The following is a 21,502-nucleotide window of genomic DNA, read 5'->3' as shown; positions in this document are numbered from 1 at the left end:
ACAGTGTGGCTCATCAAGGTCTCCCTACCATGTTGCTGCCTCAGTACCCTGGGGACCCAAAGCAGCAGCAAATGGAAGGTCATCAAGTGCTGATGCCTTGATGAAGAGATGCTGAATCTCCCCATTACTACTGATCACCTGTACAGCCCCAGTCCCCTTAACTAGGTTCCCCCAAGCCCCCAACCAAAACCTTCATCCTTCCTCATAGTACCCCAGGACACTGTGCAGAGTGCAGCTCCTCTGGGGGAGGGCCATCATTAGAGCAAAGTTGCTCTCCCATCCATTTCTCTGCACACAAGATGCTCCCAGCTCCAGTCCCTGTGCAGGCCGGAGGCCCCTGATTCCTGCTGGAAAAAAATGTGAAAATAAGATGTGGTCAGTTATAAAAAGTAAACCAGAAAAGTAAATACATTAAAGTAAGGTAATGGCAAACTTTCCTTGATTAATTGCAAAAATACAGCTTCAGAGTCTCCACCTCCCTCTTCATCAGATAGCCAAAGGAAGGAAGCTTCTTAATTCCTTGATCACAAGATGGACTTGAGCCAGGCATCTCAGAAGCTAAGAGGAGGAGAAGAAAGCCAAGGCTTGTTCAGCCAGAGCAGTAGCCATGTAGGGTTAGTCTACGTGGGTGATTCATTTCAGACTAACGGCCTTTTTTTTAATTAATTTTTTTAATTGAAAGGGGCTGTGTCCACATGATGCAATTCTTCTTTTGAACTAACTGGCTAGTTATTGTGAATTGGATAAATCCACTTTGGAAAAAGTTTATGTGAATGTAGTTCTATTTTGAGTTAACGTTTCAGTTCTCCCACTGGTATAGAACACTGCATTGCTTCACACCAGGACTGACTTGTTGGTTTACTTGTGTGTACTGTCCTGATGACCGAGTGTTGCTATGACGCAGGGAGTCCCTCAGTTCAGGTCACTCCATCTCAAAAAAGATGTATTAGAGGAAAGAGTGAGAAGTATTTTACAAAGTGTGTATTTTTTCTCTTTTAGATCACAGAACTTTGTGGGGCAAAACGTGTGGGTTATTTTGGTCCGGCTCAGTTTTATGTTGCTTTGAAACTAATTGCTGCAGCGCAGTCTGGCCTTCCAGTACGGATAGAGAGCATTAAAAGTGGTAAGTAGCTCACATTACTGGGTGTGCTACGAGCTTGTTCTTTAATTTCTTTACCATTCATTGTACATTATTTGCTTCAGTTAGTTTTTCTTCCAACCTGTTTGTAAAGCAAAATCCTATTGATTTATTTATATATATTTTAGGGGGAGGAGGGGAAGAGGTGAAATTAGTTTTATAATCCATAAATTATGGGTAGAAATTTACAATGAAATTCTTGGGTTCTATGTGCAAAGTTGTTACATGGATAGAAAAGTACAAATTGCTTCTGCATCCGTAAAAGCATTATAGAAATAACAGGACAGTTGACAATCATCGTTGTGGGTCCATTTTTGCCACCCTCACTCATGCTGTGCGGTACTTTAGGCTTAAGTTCTGCTCAGGCTGATCTCTGCAACTACATGGAGCCCTATTGAAGTTGGGGCTCCTTGGGAACACCTTGCCAGAGTGGGGCCTTTCTTTGCAAGTAGACCTGTTGAAATGAATGGGTGCAGGTAGCAAAATCACTCCTTGTGTCAGTAAATGTTACAGCAGGGGTTCTCAAACTTCATTGCACTGTAACCCCCTTCTGACAACAAAAATTACTAGAGGACCCCAGGAGGGGGGACCAAAACCTGAGCCCACCTGTGCCCCACTGCCCTGGGGGAGGGGGGGTAAAGCCCAAGAGCTTCAGCCCCAGGCAGGGGACCCTGCCACCCAGGACTGAAGCCCTTGGGCTCTGGCTTTGGCCCTGGGTTGTGGGGCTCGGGCTTTGGCTTCAGCTTTGGGCCCCAGCAAGTCTAATGCCAGTCCTGGCGACCCCATTAAAATAGAATTGCGACCCACTTTGGGGTCCCGACCTACAGTTTGAGAACTGCTGTGTTAGAGTGTCCATTAGAGATTATTTCAAACATATTTGCTGTTCGGATTCCATTGTAACTTGATGTTAAGTACAACCTCTCTGCGGAAAAAAATATTTTTTAAAAGAAACTTCTTAAAAATCCTAAGTGGATGGGATGGAAGAACATGTTTACTGGTGAGAAACTAATAGCTCATAAATGAAAGTAATTAGATCCATTGTGCCACCTGCACTGCCAGCCCAGAAGCAAAGGATTTAAACTTCAAAGTGGGCATCTCAAATTCTGATCCTCTGCTGGGCCTATTATGTCAGTTTAACATAGGCTAGGTCTACACTACGGGGTGGGGGGTTGACCTAAGATACGCAACTTCAACTATGTGAATAGCGTAGCTGAAGTTGCGTATTTTAGGTCAACTTACCTGGCTGTGAGGATGGCGGCGAGTTGACCGTTGCTGCACCACCATCGACTCCACTTCTGCCTCTTGTCGCGGTGGATTTCCGGAGTCGATGGCAGAGCGATCAGGGATTGATTTTATTGCGTCTTCACTAGACGCGATAAGTCGATCCCCAATAGATCGATTGCTACCCGCCGATCCGGCGGGTAGTGAAGACGTGCCCATAGAAACTATGTAGTGACAATCCAGTTTAGCACAGCTTTTGCTGAACTCCCACTAACCAGGGATCCATCCAAAGGCATCTGTTGTAATCAAGTGATTTTAGTGCTAAAATGTAAACTGCTTCAGGTGGAATAGGAATTCCAAGCTCTTATTTCCATAGCTATCTTGTGCCATTTTGTCATTCTTGATCCTTCTATTTGAATTAAATATTATTCTTGAAATCCTTGAAAAGAACTCACTTGGGTATCAATCAGAATCAAGACATTATTAATTAGGATAGGTTTTCAGAGTTGAACTAGAGGTATCAAGGTATTTATATTGATGTTGCAGAAATAAGCCTGAGAAACGTATAACATGGTAGTGCCATGTTTCAAAATCTTACTGTATATGTGTTTTGTAGCAGGATCACTGATTTGATGCCATTTTTACTTACAAATTACACTTTTAAATTTTTAAAAACTATCCCCATGACTGTGTGTGTGTGCGCACGTGTGTTTTAATTTGCCATTATACCTTCAAAACTGTGTTTGAAAGAGATCCCAGTTTTTAGCCTTTGTGATCTTCCATCAGTAAATCCAGAGCACTACGTTTGTTGAGACTGGTGATGTGTGTTTGCATGTTGGACCCAGTTCTTCCTGCTATCTTTGCTATTGCATCATTGTGAGCCAGCAGGGGAGTGAAAATTAAATTGTCAAGAATCTTATCTAAAGCACTTTTAAGACTAAATATGTTGTTTGATCATCAAGCCTGAGAGCTGGGATTTTCACATTGCTTCTGCATTTGTTTTGAAGGATTACATTTAAAAAAAGAACAAAAAAACAAAAACAAAAAACCCAAACCAACAAGTAAACCATAAATCTGGGGACATTATTAAATAGAAATTTTTGGGGAACTTTCAGTCAGATTCCTGCTCTGTCTATCCTAAGCATCTTTTTAGGACAATCAGGTTAATTTTAGAAGAAACTAGCTACTTTAGCAATCTGAATCAAGTGAGATTCAATGTGTATGTTTCATAAATACAGCAGCTGGAAATACCGCATAGATGTGAACGAACAATGGTCTTTGGATTGATATCCCACTTAATTGCTGAAATGTTTCCAGGTTTCAAAAGCACTAATTACATTGTCCCCAGAAACACAGTAGAGCTGTTGGAATGGATGAGTGATGTACAGCAAAAGTAGATTGATTTAATAGAAACAGCTGTATGTATAAGTGATTATAAAGATCCTATCGTGGTTTACTTGATTCCAGGAGCCTTTATTCTGTTTCTTTTGTTGTATTGATCTTATAACTCACTATGTGGAGAAGTGGAAGTTTGCAACAAGAAGATGATAAATTTCCTTAGAACAGTATTGGATTTTTGGATGATGCATGAGGTTATAAGTGTCACTCTTCAGTTCTTCTGAGCTATGGCAAATGGTAGCATTTCTGACACCACAGTCTTACTAGGCTTTGAATAGGTCTGTTTAACTCGGTGCTTTTTTTCTGTTCTAGTGACAGCATGGAGGATACAATGATCGTGCCCTAATAAATTGATTGCGCCCATAGTTTCTTCTGGAAACTACTTGTAGACAACAATGAACAACATATGTAATAGTGCTGGCTAGGTTAAGACCAGAAATAAGTTTGAGACTTGGCTTCATACTGTGAATGAGGCACCTCTCTCTCTCTTTACAGTAATAAAGTATGTGCAAATCTCATAATATTTGCTATTAAGACAAAAATAATTTCAGACGTTCCATAGGTTATTTTTTTGTCATTCTTAGTGCTATTTCTTATTTTATAGTTTAACTTTTCATTGGTTTTGCACTGCGATACTGCTTCAAAGAATTTTAATATACTGTAGTCTCATTTGAACTTCTCTTTCTTTCTGTTAATGAAGAATTGCCTCTTCCTCGGTTTATGGCACTCAAAAATGACATTGAAATGAGATATGGAAATGCAGCAGAAATACACGGAGTTAAATTTCAGCTTCCACATCCAACCTTGGAAAAAAATTCCTTCAAAAGATCAGATGAAGGGGATAAAAAGGTAACAAGGCTCTATTTAAGGCAAATATGTTTGTGTATAGTGCAACTTTAGGGTCCAATCCTGCAAACAGTTACACTCATGGATGCTTATTCCATTAGTTCATAGGACTCCATGCAAGGTTAACTCTATATATGTGAATAATTGTTGGCAGGATTTTGCTCTTATTTTGATATTCTCTTGTACCAACTGTATCCCAAGAGGATTTTATTTACATAATTCTATAGAAGTTCTTGTATTTCACCTATTATCTATCTATAAGATTCCAAGATTGTAACTCTGTCTGTCAATCTGAAGCCTAGAATGTCTGTTAAATCAGTGTAATGGGATGGAAATTGCTACAAGCATGTTCGAGAGCTCTTTTTGTTTAGAATATCACCAGGTTCCATCATCACTAGGATTCATGGTCTGTTACCATCCAATTTTTAAATTCTCATCCATTTTAACAAATTACATTAATTGTATTCAGCTATAATAAGGCATGTGTCTATGCCATGCCAAGAGACCTAGACCATTGTGATATCAGAGGTAACTCAATCAATCACCACCATTACTCTAGAGCAAATTTGCATGCAACAGTTTCATTGGTTGTGTGAGGGAGACTGCACAGATGGTGGATCACTTGGTTCAAGTGCTGCAGTTCAGCCCCCACAGAAATCAACATAACTTGCCCAGTGTCACGGACACAGAGGACTCGTGCTCTCTCTCGGCTCAGTATGGTCCCTGGGAGGAACCCCCTTCAGTGTGCCAATCCTTCTCAGGGGTCCACTCTCGGGGGTTAAGCTGTAGGTCCCTCCGCCTCCTGGAACCTCACTTCTCTGAGCCTTCAGCATGCCTGTCTCTCAGCGTGGGCCCCCTCGGGGAGTCCACTCGCTCTGGACTCCCGGGACCTCCATTCCCAGAGGGAGTAATGCAACCCTGATCTCTAGACTGAAGTGACTCTCAGCCAGCATAAAACAGGAGGGTTTATTGAGCATCTGAACCCAGCACAGGAAACTCTCCGGGCTCTCAGGCCTAGCAACCCTCAGCACAGTACATCTAGGTCTCTCCTGCATCCAGATGGGCTCTGGCTGCTCCCTCTCCCCAGCCCAGAAGCCCCCTCCTTCCAGCCGATCATCCTAGATCATCTCCCCCAGCAGCTCTTCCCCTGTCCTTTGTCTTTGGTCCCAGATAAACAGGTTGCCTGGGCCCTCTCTCTTCCATCCTTTGTTCCCCACTGGCTGGAACCAGCTGGTCAGGTCACCGGGGTCCTCTCTCAGCCCTTTGTCCTCCCACTGGCCAGAACCTGCTGACAGCCAAGCTGGGGTGGGCCTCCTGGTCACCACGGTCACTGATCGCTAGGGTTTCCATCTCCAGGCAGTTGTCTTGGGTCCTGGCTGCTAAGCGAGGTCACACTTGGTTCTCTGTAACAACAAACCCTCTCCCACTACCTCGTTAAGCACACAGGGTAACCGAGACCCACACAGTATCCATGCAAAACGCTAAGAACATCCCCCACTTAGTCACACCCAGCAAAATGCACACATTCTTTCTCCCCCCACCCATATTTACCATAAAGTCATCACTGTGGGTCATCGCTCGTTAGAGCTGTAATATTCTTTGCAGATGTTTCAGAAACTTTGCTTACATAGTTCAAAGTTGCTGTTTTTTAGCGGAGGAGAGAAGGATGCAGACGGGAAAAGTAGAAAACTGCCTTGGTTTAAAAAACAACAACCAAACTAATGAGTCTCTATCATAAGTACAGTCCCTAGTGACAACATAATTAATGAAAAGAGTGATGCTGGAAGGCTAAGAGAATAGACAGCCCTTCATGACTCCTGTCAAGCTGTCTGGAGTGGCTCAAGGGTGTGAATACCAACATCAGGGCAGACTGTTAAGAAGCAGGATACAAACCCCAGATTGGTTGTGTTCTTAGTGTATGTGCAACGTGCTCCAGGTGGCACATGACCAGGATTCATCCCCGAAATTGATCCACTGGTTGGATCGTTAACTTCCCTGCCCTGGGATGCTTACTGATGGGGAGTGCAATGTGAACGCAGATCCATGGCCCCCAGATTGGTTGTGAGTTCTATAATTAGATTTCACCAACTAATTATCAAGTGTGAACTCCGCAGGCATGGAGTTAGACAGTCCCCTTGGGTACTCTGGCTACCCAGATAGTGATAGATGGTCCCTAACTCCAAAGATCACAGCAGTATTCAAGTTAGTCCCCTTTCCAAAGGACCAGTCACTTACCATAGGTCAATTGCACCTTAGATCTCACACCAGTGACAATGCTTGTAGCCAATCCTATGATAAACTATCTAAAGAATCATTAACTAGGAAAAGGAAATGAGAGTTATTTACAAGGTTAAAAGCAGATAAACATACAGTCTTAGGTTCCAAAAGGTGATAGAAGCTGGTGTAATGTGCAAACTCTGTATGTCCTTTAGGGCTAACCCAGGCTAAGCAGCTGGGATCCCTCACTTATGCTTAGAAATCTTGCCCTCCTAAAGTCCTAGCGACATAGAGATACAGTTTCTCCTTGTTAGGGCCTTTTATTCCTTGCCCTTTCGAGTTGCAAGTTCAGCTGCTGGGAGAAATTCAGTTGCATATCTCCTATTCATGGGGGGAGGAGAGCAATCAACAAAATCTTTTGTCTTCTGATGTTCCCTATGGTTTGTTTGGTGTTTATGGGCTGCCTTTTGTTAGGCAGGAGATAATACCTCCTGTAGTATTTCACACTTGGTAATGCTTCTCTCCTGACTGGTGATTTACAGTTACAGAGCAAACACTTAAATATTACCTTATGACATTGGATACAGATATAACAACTGAGATTAATGCATGCAAGCGTTCTGTAAAGTCTAAACACTAACCACATAGTTATAACTCTAATACCTATTTTAACAATACTAACACACAGGTGAGCCAGACCGGTTCCAGTTATATATTTGTCGGTCTCCAGTTGAGGCCTAGGGTCTTGGCATGAGCTGACAACTGGTCTGCCATCGTCACAACTCCTTGTTTTTGGGTTGAGGAAACCTAGAATCATAGAATATCAGGGTTGGAAGGGACCTCAGGAGGTCATCTAGTCCAACCCCCTGCTCAAAGCAGCACCAACACCAACTAAATCATCCCAGCCAAGGCTTTGTCAAGCCTGACCTTAAAAAACCTACCGTATTCTTTCTCCTCTAATCTCCTTTGAGGTGTTATACCAGGCTAGTTCTAGAAATCCACCCTCAGAGAAATATTCTTCCAGTAATGAATCCTGCTGCCGCTCTGATCTTCTGAATTCCCAGTTAAAAATAGCTGAATCATAAAGAGATTCATATTGTCTGAATCTATAAAAACTGAGAATGAGTGTGATGCTTACATGCTTATAAAAACAAGCAATCTCACAGCTCCTGTTATTGCATGACCCTTTCCCTTGCCTGACATCATCTCATCATGTATCATGTTTTGTGCTGTAAGCTGCTTGGGGCAGGCAGTGTATATATCTGTAGAGCACATGCACACTTATGGCACTGCCAGTATTAGTAATAACAAACTTGGTCTGAGACTAACCATTATTAATGAGTTAATGGGGCATGCTCATATAGAATAATGAAATTGGAAATAAGATTGCAAATATCTGTTTTCTGTGAATAATTTCATTCTAGTAGAGCATTGCCACCAAACCTATAACTCTTCCTAGGTGACTTTTATTGCCTTGGTGTTGCAAGTCATATTTTTTCTGTTTATATAGTAAATTATTGTCTTCTACAAAAGCTCAGTCCTCAAGGAAAAAGGAAACAAACTCCAAGTTAGATCTGACAACATCTACAAATCTACTTCCCACAAAGGCAGTTCACAGAATATTTAAAATAAATCTTTGAATTGGTGCTTTTAGTTATTTTTCATTTTTTGCCTTCTTCTGAAATGAAAAGTTTTCTTAAATGGGGAATGAATTCAAACACCTAAATACAATATGAAAATCCCCAAATACCCAGTAATAATAAGATTTAACAAAAATATTTCTCCAGACTTATATGCAAGTAAAATGTCTTAGAGTTCATTCTAACCCCTTCAGATGAATATGGCTGTATTTTACCCCCAGAACAAGGCTCAACATCAAAGCATCATTTTGCCATCTTCCATTTATAATCACGTTTCTTTTGGAAATAGGGGCAAGAGTATTTGTCAGTTATTACTATGCCTTGCACATCATGCTGTATGTGATTGAACTGGTATGCAATATTACTCCACCTATTTCTGTAGTCACCTCAGAATTCCACTTTGTTGTTTCTGAAGCAGGAAACCAAGTCTCCTCCCATGTCACCGATGTGTTCACCTCCTGCTTCTCCATCTAATTACCAGAGGATACCCTTGAGTTATGGCTATGGCAAGTCAAGGAGTGGGCTTGAACAGCCACATGGAGGTAGGATAAAATCTGGGATGCACAAGTCATACACTGTTGTTTTTTTTCCCTCCAGTGCCTTCACATCTCAAATACAATTAAGGAATCAGCCTAAAAATGTCTGGACTTAATTACATCTGTCTTTTAGTAAATGAGCCGACCATCTTTTTTTTATTTTATGCAGAAGCTTTGCTTTCTGATTATTTAGTCCTCTCTTCCTGTTTGCTTTCCAGTAAATTAATTATCATGTGTAGATTTGTGTGCAACTGTTCACAAATTAATGCTAATTGCCACGTTTTTGGCAAGCCTCTGTGCAATATATGTTAGTGATTGAGTACTGTGAATGTTTCTGTGCATAAGCCTGTTTTTTTTAATATTAAAAAAAACCCCACTCCTGATTTCAATAACTGCTGTACTAGTTTTCAGATTTACAGTGAGGCTTTGTTTGCAAGAATAACAAGGAGTCAGTCTAGTGGCACCTTAAAGACTAACAGATTTATTTGGGCATAAGCTTTCGTGGGTAAAAACCTCACTTCTTCGGATGCATAGAGTGAAAGTTACAGATGCAGGCATTATATACCGACACATGGAGAGCAGGGAGTTCAACTGGCCCTGTCAACACTGGTTCTCCATTTGAGAAGTAACTCCCTGCTCTCCATGTGTCAGTATATAATGCCTGCATCTGTAACTTTCACTCTATGCATCCGAAGAAGTGAGGTTTTTACCCACGAAAGCTTATGCCCAAATAAATCTGTTAGTCTTTAAGGTGCCACCAGACTCCTTGTTGTTTTTGTAGATACAGACTAACACGACTACCGCCTGATATTTGTTTGCAAGGGAGAACAATGATTTTCCTGGTTACATAACAAAAATAACAGTAAGGCATGAATGTAAAAACCCAGTGTAATGGGAACCCAGAAGAAAACAAATGACCACAATTTAGACACTTTGGGCTTGATCATGCTGCCATTAAAGTCAGTAGCATAACTCTCATCTGAGTAGTTGGAGGATATAGGTTTTTACAGGTTACTTTGTAAGTTGTGTAGCGGAGTCTGTTTTTTGGGGCAGGAGCTGTCTTTACTATATCTTTGTACAGCACCCAACAGAATAGGGCGCCAGTCCTGACTGGGGCTTCTAACAACTGTTGTAATATAAAATGATAATTAAAAATGATAGTGAATGACCAATAGATACTCTGTCACAGATAAAGCATAAAATCTATCATCATTTCTTCAAAGGGACTAGACAGCTGATGTGGGTAGAGCTGGTTGGGAATCTTCTGCCAAAACTATTTTTTGTTGGAAAATTCTGATTTGTTGAAACTGAAACATTGAATGGGTATCCAGTTAGACTAGAAAGATTTATGAGATCCTGGATAGAATTTCTGGACAAAAGCAAAGAGAATGCTACTCACCCCAGAAGAGCCAGTTGGTTGGGGCACTCACCTGCAATGTGGATGACCCGGGTTCAAGTTGCTGCTCTGCCTGTTTCAGAGTAGGGACTTGAACCAGGGTCTGCCACATCCCCAATGAGTGCCCTAATCACCAGGCTATAGAGTCAGTCTCTGTCACTGGCCTAGTGGCTATTTAATAATAATCTCTCCAACAAGAGAGATTGAGAGAGACCTAGCCCAAAATAGCCAATAGACTAGTGGCCAGGCCATTCTCCTGTGATGTGGCAGACCCACATTCAAGTGTCTGCTCCAAATCAGGCAGGGTCTCTCATGTCCCAGGATAGTCCTCTAACCATTTGGCATTTCTTGGGTGGCTGGCTGGGTGGCTGGCTGGCTCCCTTTCTCATTCTCTCGTTTTCATTAAAAAAAAATAATAATTAAAAGTCTTGGTTTTGTCCTGATATGGAATGGGAGAATTTTCTAAATCTTGGAAATGTTTGTGGGATAGGAAAACCATTTCTCATCCAACTCCAAGTGTGGGTACCATGAGTTTACATGATCTCTGTGAATGAAGAATGGGATGTATTGGTTCTTCAGCGGTTGTCCTCAGTTACAAGTGACTAAACTAAACTGAGCTCTTATCAATTTTTATAATTAAGTAAAATTTGTGTTGGTGGTAAACGTCAGCGGTCTAATGCAATCAAATGGACTTCTAGTTAAAGGTTCATGTTAGTACTGACTGATAGTCACTTGTTAGCAAGTAGACTGTCATCCACATTGATATGTTAGTTATCCACATGAAAGTCATAACAAAGCAGTGATTTCTGATGTTCAAAATAAGCACTGCAGATGGAATTCCCTTCCACTGTACCAACATGTGCCCTGTCCAAATCAATCAGCCACAGGACAGTAAGGACATATCCTGGATTACAATTCTAATGCAGTGCACTAGGAATTAATGTTAACAGGAACTGTAAGATTACCAGAAATAATGATTCTGTTTTGTATGGCACAATCCATTATATTAACGTACTTCTCCCCATCAGATTGCAGGTTCTTGTAATGAGTGCTGAATATCCCATGCTCTATTGGCTTACCTTGCTTTGAACAGTAGTTTATACTCCAGTTTATACTTTCAGCAAGGTGCTATTCAAAATGAGCAAGGGTTGTAGAATTAAGTCTAACATGAGTGTCAGATTCTTCTGAAAATTAATACAGTAGATAAAATAAATAAATAAATTATAAATTAATGGAGATATCCCATCTCCTAGAACTGGAAGGGACCTTGAAAGGTCATTGAGTCCAGCCCCCTGCCTTCACTGGCAGGACCAAGTACTGATTTTGCCCCAGATCCCTAAGTGGCCCCCTCAAGGATTGAACTCACAACCCTGGGTTTAGCAGGCCAATGCTCAAACCACTGAGCTATTCGTCCCCCCATTAAGATGAAGATGATAAAATCCTGTGAGGCCGTGAGCTCCTTGAGCACTAAAACATGTCCTCCAGAAAGGCATTCAGTCTGAATGTGAAGACTCTTAATGTCTTCAGATCAAGACTGGTTGCCTTTCTGGAAGGTATGCTTTAGTCAAACACAAGTTATTGGTCTCAATACAGGGGTGACTGGGTAAAATTCTATGGCCTGTGTTAGGCAGGATGTCAGACTAGATGATCTAATTGGTCCATTCTGGCCTTAAAAAAAAAATACAGGAATCTGTTAACATTCCAGTTTCATTGGGGCCTGGAGGGGCCTACCAAGCGTTGGGTTTGTGTATGCGTGTGTGGTGTTAACCTTTTTTGTACTGTTTATACTCGATGTGTTGTTCAGAAAGTAGAGATCCCGGCTCTTTGAACATTCAATTTTTCCCCACCCCTCTAAAGTAGAACTTTAGCTGGGCATTCATGCATTTTATTTTCTTGATAGTTTTTGAAAGTTCTGTTGCTGGTAACCACATAGCAACGGAGCCCCATGCTCAGCTTCCAAGTACTGCAGTGTATTTCACAACTTCCTTCCTGTCTTCTTTCTGACATTGAAACATATTTGTAAGGGAAAAAACTAGATACCAGCACAGGATAAGAATAGATATCAATACTAGGGGTTAGAAACATAACTTTTAAAAGGAAGCTGCTTTGTAACCTTAGTAAGAATTTGAGTTTCCTTGATTTTCATTTTTCAGGTGACTCTAAAATTTTGTATAAATGATGCTGAATAGCATTAGGACAGTGCTACAGTTTGAACAGTTGAGCAGAAGAAGTTGGATTTCAAAATAACAGATTTGAAGGAGCGCTCCAGCGTGCCCTCCTTCTATGTCTAGTTATTTATCTTCATTTAAAAACAGGATTGTTCTTAAATTACGCAGATGGAATGGAAGTCTTCTCACCTTAGGAAAATTGAAATTATTGTTGATTTTCTTCGCTAACTCTAGTCCAGATTCGGAGAGGTGCTAAGCACCTGCAATACCACCAGGATCAGGCCTTCTCTGTTTTGAAATATAAATTTGGATGTTAAAAATAAAAGATATATTCAAGACTAGTGGCCTATTGATGACTGGCAAAAAAAATCAGGTTTGGAATTTGCTTGTCAATCAAATATTTCTCAAATCAAGAAGTGATTATTGGGTGTGTTAATTTCTGAGGAAATTAACAGTTCTAATACCAGCCATTTCGGTTGTTTGTCGTACTATTCTGCTGCTGTATTTGGCATTCTAGTTACTCTTTTGCCTCTTAATGTGCACTGGACAAAGCTAAAGGGTGGAACATTTAGACATTGCCAAGTGCATAATTGTTATAGCTCACTTTAACTATTATTTTCTTATCTGTATTTGTAGCACATACTTAGGACCCTGGAAATCTCTCCCGTTAGAGCCCTTTTCTATTTCCACTCAGCCAATGCTGAATTTACCTGAAATTTATGGGACTATTTTGTTTAAAAGTAACTTTGGTCTATAGTAACTTTTCTCTGCAAAGCATCTGTTTTTGAATAAGAAAATAATTATTGATGTCAGCACATCTCCTAGAAAAGGGTGTCATTGCTGTATAACAGAGTAGGAAGCAAAAAAATTCGGGTTTTAGGAGGCTCTAAAAGTAGGAAGCGTATTGTTTTTGTTTTCAATGTTCTGGCAATTGAAATGATCAACAACCAAAAAACCCAGGTATTTAGGATCCAGAGAATTTTCTGCAGTCAAATTTCAACAGTTTTGTTACAGATCAAATCAATGTCTAATGCTTTTCCTTGACGATGTCCTCTTTAAACAAATTAGATTTAAACAATAAAAAAGTGAAAAACCTAAATCTCTTGAAAATGACAGTTGAGAATTCACTACATTCATTAGATAGCTGACTTACTGTAATAGTTTATTTTAGGGCTGCTGCTGGTTGTCATGTAAATATGCATTTTAACAACTGTTAAAGCAATTAATGCCAATCTGATAGGATGAAATGACAACTTCTATTGTTAATGCCTAAATATTAAAGAAGAGAACCTATGATATAGGAGGAGAGCACGTAATTAGGGCTTTGGGTAAGGGGACAGAATTAATGGTAGTACAATAATATTAAGCTTAATGAACCTCTGTATTGTAATGCTTAATTTCCACTTTGAGCTTGCGGAACCTTATTGATTCCTCTGATTTTTTTTTCTTTAATTTTCATAGTTTCTTATGAAGCTAGACATTCTACACACCAACAAGATGGACCAGCAACGGGAAATTATGGATCCAAATCTGCACTTGTACATTCCTCTCTTAGTCGGGTAATGAATTGCCTGGGGATTAAATAAATAAATAAAACAAAAAAAAAATGCATGAAGTTCTACTTCTTGTCAAAGTGACTTCTCATTTGGGACACTGCTTGTCACTGACACGTAAAACTTAGGCTCTGACCCTCTAGTGGTGCTTTTTGAAATAAATGGGTATGTTAGTCCCAGTAACGTAGACAAGTTCCATTTTGAATAAATCAGGACCAAAATCTCCCTGCAGGTTTAGACGAGTAAAGTATTCTTCATTATTTTCACTTTATATAATCTTCATTTTGTTTCTCTTCTGCAAAGGTTTCCTCCTGGTCTCTACTGCCAGGCAAATAGTCTTTATTTTGCAAGTAAGCACTGAAAGGAAGACTGGGGTTCAGTTAAGCCCAAATTTTGGTTTTGTAAAAACTACATTTTACAAAGCTTAACATGAATACAAATGTTTTCAGAAATTTAAATATAAAAGTTCTTCCAATGATTGATTTGTTTGTTTGTTTGTTTAAATAACAACACTCCCCTCTGGTATTTGCAGCTCATTGATTGGTGCATCCTTCTAGTGTAGGAGAAGTATAAAGCAAAACTGACTAGAAAGCAAATTGAAAATGAGTACCGGTAATTCATTTTCATTGTTTAAGCTGAGTGAAATTCAAATGTAAGCAAACAACATAAATACTGAAAAATTAGATTGAGATTCTTAGATGATCAGAAGTGAAAGAATTTTAAGCTATTAATAACACAAGAAAAACATCTTTAAAATATATGAATTTAATTGAGATTTTTTTTCTTGATCTAGTGTGTTATCCCTGAGACACTCACACTGCCATGACCTGATATCCAGCTCCTGTGCAGGAAATGATTCAAATTTGTAGACCCAGTTTATTGTCTCAATCATCCCAATTATGATAAAGAAGATTAGGTGGGATATTTTGTTTGATTTACTTGTACTGGTCCAGCGTTTCCCTGCTGGCTTCAAAACCATAACTCTGCAAACTTTCCAAGTTGTCTATTGTAAATTTCCTGTTATGGAAACAGATTTTTGGTCTAAGGTAAAATCTTGCCATGTTTACCAGCAGAACTGCTTTTATTTAAATGAAAGTGGCTGTTTTTTTTTACTGTGCTCTCACTCTGTCTACCCCATAACATAAGAATAACATGAGGCATGGATAGATGATTAGGGATGGAACGGGTTTTTCAAGCAGAGTCAGTTTCTCTCCCCCCCCCCCCCCCCCCCCCCCCCCCCCCGGCCCATGTCTACTTAGAACGCAATGGACTGCAGCTCCTACAAGAATTATTAATCTTTTATATCTTGCCATATTGATTAGGTTGTGTTCATATTTTTTACTGTACAGGCAAATATGGTGCACTGTAAAACCTATTTGTCAGTGTTCCATTTATGCATTTCAATAATTCTGCACCAAAGGAATTCTACAAGGCTATGCGGAGCTCCATCACATAGTAGCCAGGGGATAATTTTGAATACTTTTTTGTTTAAAGCTTGCCAACTATATCTATAGTTTGTAGACAGAAGTTATGAAAACAATGCACTGTAAACTGGAGCAGAGTAGGCTGACCTGTAATATTCTATTTCTGGTTTGTTCTGCTACTTACATTCTATTTTAAACTGCCTTGAAGAGTTGGGACTGTTTGCTTGATCAGCTGGTTTGAATAAGGTCAATAGTTTTCATTGTTTCAGTACTGCCACCATTTTTTCTAGGATTATGTAGAAATTACACAAAATAACATAGCTGTTCAACTAAAGTAGTATGCATGAGAGAATTGTAGAATGTAGCATTATGGGGATCAAAGACACTAATGAAGACAGACAGGGTTGGCCTTTGACCTATCAGCTTCTCTTCCTCCTCTGCCTCCTTCGTTGGATGTTTGCTCTGCTTCAGTTTAAGGCAATTACCCCTTTTCCACAGCTCAGCTACTGCAGAAAATAAAAAAGGAAGCAGCACTCCATAAGGAAATCCTGCCTGGTGTGTATGGAGAATTCAGACCAAACATGTAGGAGCAAAGTAAAATAACTTTGTGGCCTGTCATTGGCCTTGATGATTATGATATTTTTCTAAAGCCTTTCCATGTTGGATCTTAAAGAGCTTTAGGAAGATTAATTACTAGATATAGTCAAATGTTTTTAATCAAAATTCTTCTTCAATGCAAAATGGCTTTTTGATAAAATGGTAATTTTTGAGAAAGGATTAGATGGTCAGTGTACTTGTTATTACTGGGGTGGTGATCAGAAGGGTTTAACTAGCTAGAGTGGGGAGAAAGCAGGTATTTAAAATTAGGTGGTTGGGCTCTGTAGTTCATCTTTCAAGAGGTGGAGGTTGTGGCAGCCCATTGATTGGAGAAGTCCTGGGTGTTGACAAAGTATGTGTGTGAGTGGGGTATATGCAGGACCATTTATGGCTAAATGTTTAGTACATGGCTAGGGCCAGCTCTGGAATTATACTAACAAGTATGATTTGATGGAGCATTAAGTTCTTCAGTGATTTTTCAGATGACTCTGTCATCTTTCTTTTAGGGTTTTGTAAAGAGGAACTTCCAAAGAGATGGGTCAGATGGAAGTTCCATTTTCCCAAATGCGCCTTTGTTGCATTTATAATACTTTGTAATACTTTACAGACCACTATAAATGGGTAAAATATACCTACTTTATCAAAGTACACAAATATGTCAGTACCAGTAAGTCAGGCAAGAAAGAAACACATGCTGCAGCTGCATTAACAACAGAGAGAGACTGACACCTGAGTCTGTTCCACTGACTCCACAACCAAAGTCTAAAATAAATAGCAGTAACACATTTATACTCCTTGCCTGGTGCCCACCCAGGAGTCCACTGGTATTTGTTAGCTAGTTAACATAACTGTCTTTGCTCAACCTCAGAACCCAGCACATCTTGCTGCAAGAAATTATCCTCTTATTTCACAGAGAAGATCCCCAGCATCTGGTCCATCAACCTGACACAGGACCTGAGAGTTCATCCAATGACACAAGAACTAATGGAAGTACTGATGCCAATAAAGGCCAGCACTGGTGACTAGTTGTAAAAGAGCAGGCCAAATCCTTCTTGAGCTGCCAATACAGTAGTGGTTCTATGTTGCACTGGCAAACAATGTTGCTGTGAGGCTGCGGCATTGTCTGTATGACGCTAGGCTATGCAGATTACTTGAGCTCTGGGGCATCAGACAGAAGTCTAAAATACTTCAAGCTTCTCGAGAATCTAAATAGTGTACCAAATTTTGAGTCCAACTTTGATGAAAATTTCATGACCACAAAAATATTTCTGATAAAATACTGCATACTTGAGTTACAAGCCCAGAGTCCTGGTTCTTCTGAGTATTTTTTAGTTGGATTTTGCACGCTTTGTTTATCTTGTTGGCTGCATAAAATGTACATTAGATATATTTCTTCAGATTTCTCACTGTAGCAACCAATGGTGCGGCTTCACCAGTAGAACCAACTGTGCGGGAATTTGTATAGACTAGATTGACCACTGGCATTTTTAGCCACCGAGTTGTCTAATTGTGCTAAGAGCAAATCTAGATGTAGGGTGACCAAATGTCCTGATTTTATAGGGACAGTCCTGATATTTGGGGCTTTTTCTTATATGGGCTCCTATTACTCCCCACCCCCATCCCAGTTTTTCACACTTGCTGTCTGGTCACCCTATCTAGATGCCATGGTGGTTAAAATGCCAAATGTTACCAGTGGCCTGTCCATACTAGCACCTCACCAATGGCAGCAATGGTGGATAATAATTTTAAGAAAAAAAAGCCTAGCGTAGACAAAGCCATTGTGAATTAACAAGGCAGTAAGTTTGCGGCTGGTTTCATGAATAAGACCATGAGCCTGATACTCATTTACACGAAGGCCCTGTTACACTGCTCTGGAGTGTAAAGGTGCCTCAAAGTGGGTATGAATTACACATTTACACATTAGCACTTTCTAAAAGGGTCTTAGTACAAATGAGAATAAAGCCCCATGACTGTTAGGGTTGTTGTTTTTTAATCTCCAGTCATGTTTTTTGTTCCCCTTGTCTGTCTACTACAGAGCAAAACTTCTCCATGAATTTTTACAAACTTTCCTCTATGGAAGAGTGACCTAGGTTTTTAAGCTGTTCTAAGCTATGATCTCATTAATATTAAACAGTTTTAAAATAATGTTTATTGAACTGTAGACTGTGGCTTGAAATAAAATAACCTCAGGAATTTGATTTTTTTTTCTTTTCTTTTCTTTTTTTTTTTCACATGGGAAAACCTCAGCTGATTCATGGGAAACAATGTATCTAAAACATCATGTAGTTTAAACCAATAAATCTCACATAATTTCAAACTAGCACAAAGTACTATTTTGTGATGTTTCCTGTTTGGGGGATCTTTTAACACATTTTAAAAAACAAAGTCACATATTTGAGTTTGAGCAGGTTGACAGCCTAGCCAGAGGAGTGGTCTTAAACTTCGCTGGAGCATGTAGCTTATTCTTTCCTACATTCTGTCACTAAAATATTTTGTCATGCAGGTCAAAGCATTTTAAATGTTTGCTTCTTTCCACCATAAGAGTGATGCTCACAACATTGACATCCTCTTCTGTGCAAACAAACACAACCTTATATAAATCAACCTTAAAAAAAGTAAATAAATACAATTAAAAAAAAAAGCTAATCCAATCAGCTTTCCCGCTCTCCACTTCCCCCCCCCCCCCCCCCCAATGGAGAGATTCCAGTGACTCCATTGAGTTCACTCTGGACTTCACTGTTGCTATCCATTTTATGTGGAAGGCATTCAGATGCTTTGGTGATGGGCGACAATATAAAACACCAATATGGGGAGATGGATCTTATTGCATGACTAGTTGGAGTGATCTTTCTATCTTCAGCAGTAGTTGGGTTTGTTTTTTATTTTAGCTTCATTCATGTGAAACTTCCTGTATTTCTCTGAGCAAATGGGCATTTATAATAAGCCCTAACTGTAACAGATATTAATCGGCTTGGGCCTTTCTGCTCCTGTTCCTTTAAAAAAGGGCTTGGTAGATGTGCAGACTGACCCTGACTTCTTAAAATGTCTGTGTGTGCTGCTTTCCCCGCACTTTTGCACGTGACTTTTTACCCTGTTTTTGAAGTCTCTTTCAGTAGAAAGGGAGCCACAGGACAGCAGTAATTACCCAGATGACCCCTGGAGGATAACTGAGGAACAGCGAGAATATTACATCAACCAGTTCAAATCCCTACAGCCTGATCTGAACTCTTTCATTTCAGGTAACATTTACTAAATAATATGTATGTGCAGCAAAACAACCAGGATGAAAGGCCTGAAAATTAAAGCAAAGTACAGTAGATAAAGGGAAAGCTTCTTGAATTATCTTTAGATCAGGTTTGTGCCCCAGACAGGGTTGATTAATTTTTATTTTTTTTTTAAAGTAACAACTTCTAAAAAAAGTTACCAACCTACCCACTGCATTTTATCTCTTTTGCTACCCACCCAGGATTCAAATTCATGGGGGCGCCCAAAAATATAGACTAGCGTCGTCGTCGTCCTCTACTGCCTCCTCCTTGCCCTACAGAGGGGGCAGCAACTACCTGCATCCAGCACCCAACACGGCAACCCTAACCCCAGCGCGCCAGGTCACAACGCCACATACTCAAATGCCTCGCCCTCCAAATCCTCTTTTTCTCCCCCAGGGCCTACAACCCTAGGCCCGCAACCCATCTACCACCTTCCTGTGACCCACTGAATCACTGAATTAAAGCATTAAAATGATACAGTGGGTAAAATAATAGTTTCTTCGAAGAATTTTTTAAAAATTATTTAAAGCATGGTTCTACTGTTAAAGATGACTCCAAAATGGGTTACAGGTTAAATGTATATTTTAATACCCCATGCTCTCTGTTTACAGGTAAAATATTTTTTCTTAACTGCCATCCCTGCAAACTCACTCTGGGATCTGAGAGCCAAACTGGGTTAATTCTTTCTTGTGTGTCATCATCAGAAATAAATGTTCTGCAGGCCAAATGCTGTCCTCACAACTTTGCAACCCCATTGTCTTCAGAGAGTTTATACAAGTGTCATTGACTGGAATTTAGCAACAAAAAGAAAATCTTTTGATGATGCACACGGAGGACTAGAGTCCAGCTATCTCAGCTCTGGTGGCTGCAGGAATAAAAGAGGAATAAAAAAATAAAATAAATTTATATTTGTCACTAAAATGAATAGATATGATTCTAAACACACACTGGGAGTAGATCTTTTGTGGAAGAATGTGAGAGTTTCGCATACTAATTTTTCAGAATAGAAACACACTTTAAAAATTCAGTGGGAAGTTAAAATAAATTGTTGGAATCTGAAGACAGCATTTGGGGCTCAGTCCTGCAAAGTGCCAAGCTCTGGCCTGATCCATAAAAACACAAGCATGCACTTAACTACTTTCCTATTAAAGTCAATGGGACTGTTTAGGTGCTTAGAGTTAATGATCTGTTTAACTGTTCTACAGGATCATATCAGGATGCTTAGTACTCTGTAGGATTGAGTTGTTGGCCCTTAAGCGGTTAAATGTAAACCCTGCATAGCACACACATGGTAACAGTATTGTAACTGACCTTAAAAATCAGATTTTCACTGACCAGACTTCTTGTGAGAGGAATTATTTTAGGTACTGTGAGTTAGTCTGGCAAGGAAAAGCCACAGATTTTAACTACAGGCATTTTGACTCTGTCCTCTGAGGTTATATTATTGCAATCCAACACTTTGGGATTCAGGAATTGTGACCTCAAAGGTTTTAAAATAATTGCTTGATCTTGGCAGAAATTAGCACTTCATCAGTTTTTTCCCCTTGGTTAAATCTTCTCCAACTGATCTTCCTAGTAGGAGGGAAAAGAAAATGGAAGTTCAACACATACCGTAGTGGATTTCCAATGAAGCTGCATATAGTAAACTTTGTTTATAACAGAATGCATTCTTTATGTGCAAGATGTTTGCTCTGTCTATTCCGAGAGAGAACCTCATAGGGCCAGACATTGCATTTCATGCACGCCCAGAGTTACTATTAACTGCAGTGGGAGGCAGGATTATAGATTTGTATATAATGGCTCTGAACGGGGTTGGCCTTACGTTTTGCAGGCTTATGTGAAGTAAAATGTGTAAGGGTCTAAGGCAGATTTTTGTCATCCCCTGCCTGAGACAGTGTTTGGCAGCTAGATGCAGAGTGAGCTTCTTATCACTGAAGAGGGCTCAGCAGGGGTTTGTTGGCTGGGAGGGAAATCAGATTGCTTATTATGGGAGGGCTACAGAGGATGTTCACAACTGGTAGTGAAGACTGTAGCAGGATGCTTAGTTGGTTCCTCTAAGTTCAGGGGTGGCCACCCTGAGCCGGAGAAGGAGCCAGAATTTA

At 40.0% G+C, this 21,502-nt stretch overlaps 1 protein-coding gene across 10 annotated transcripts in view; it reads left to right on the top strand.

Annotated features, from left to right (window-relative positions):
- The window catches only part of REPS2 (RALBP1 associated Eps domain containing 2), a 138,307-nt gene that overhangs the window by 32,145 nt on the left and 84,660 nt on the right, over positions 1-21,502 (top strand). For 7 of the 10 annotated variants that reach the window (XM_054006985.1, XM_054006920.1, XM_054006976.1 and 4 more), the window contains 5 exons: positions 1,000-1,123; positions 4,458-4,606; positions 8,876-9,002; positions 14,022-14,119; positions 19,238-19,373. In XM_054006985.1, coding sequence (XP_053862960.1) covers positions 4,478-4,606; positions 8,876-9,002; positions 14,022-14,119; positions 19,238-19,373 — 490 coding nt within the window. In that variant the 5' untranslated portion in view covers positions 1,000-1,123; positions 4,458-4,477. The remainder of the gene's footprint in view (positions 1-999; positions 1,124-4,457; positions 4,607-8,875; positions 9,003-14,021; positions 14,120-19,237; positions 19,374-21,502) is intronic. The other 3 variants (XM_054006994.1, XM_054006966.1, XM_054006930.1) reach the window with 1 other exon arrangement.

Source organism: Malaclemys terrapin, chromosome 1 (genome assembly GCF_027887155.1).
Source record: "Malaclemys terrapin pileata isolate rMalTer1 chromosome 1, rMalTer1.hap1, whole genome shotgun sequence".
NCBI classification, from domain to species: Eukaryota; Metazoa; Chordata; order Testudines; family Emydidae; genus Malaclemys; species Malaclemys terrapin.
Note: the sequence above shows the minus strand (reverse complement) of the source record. Positions and strands in the feature narration are given on the sequence as shown.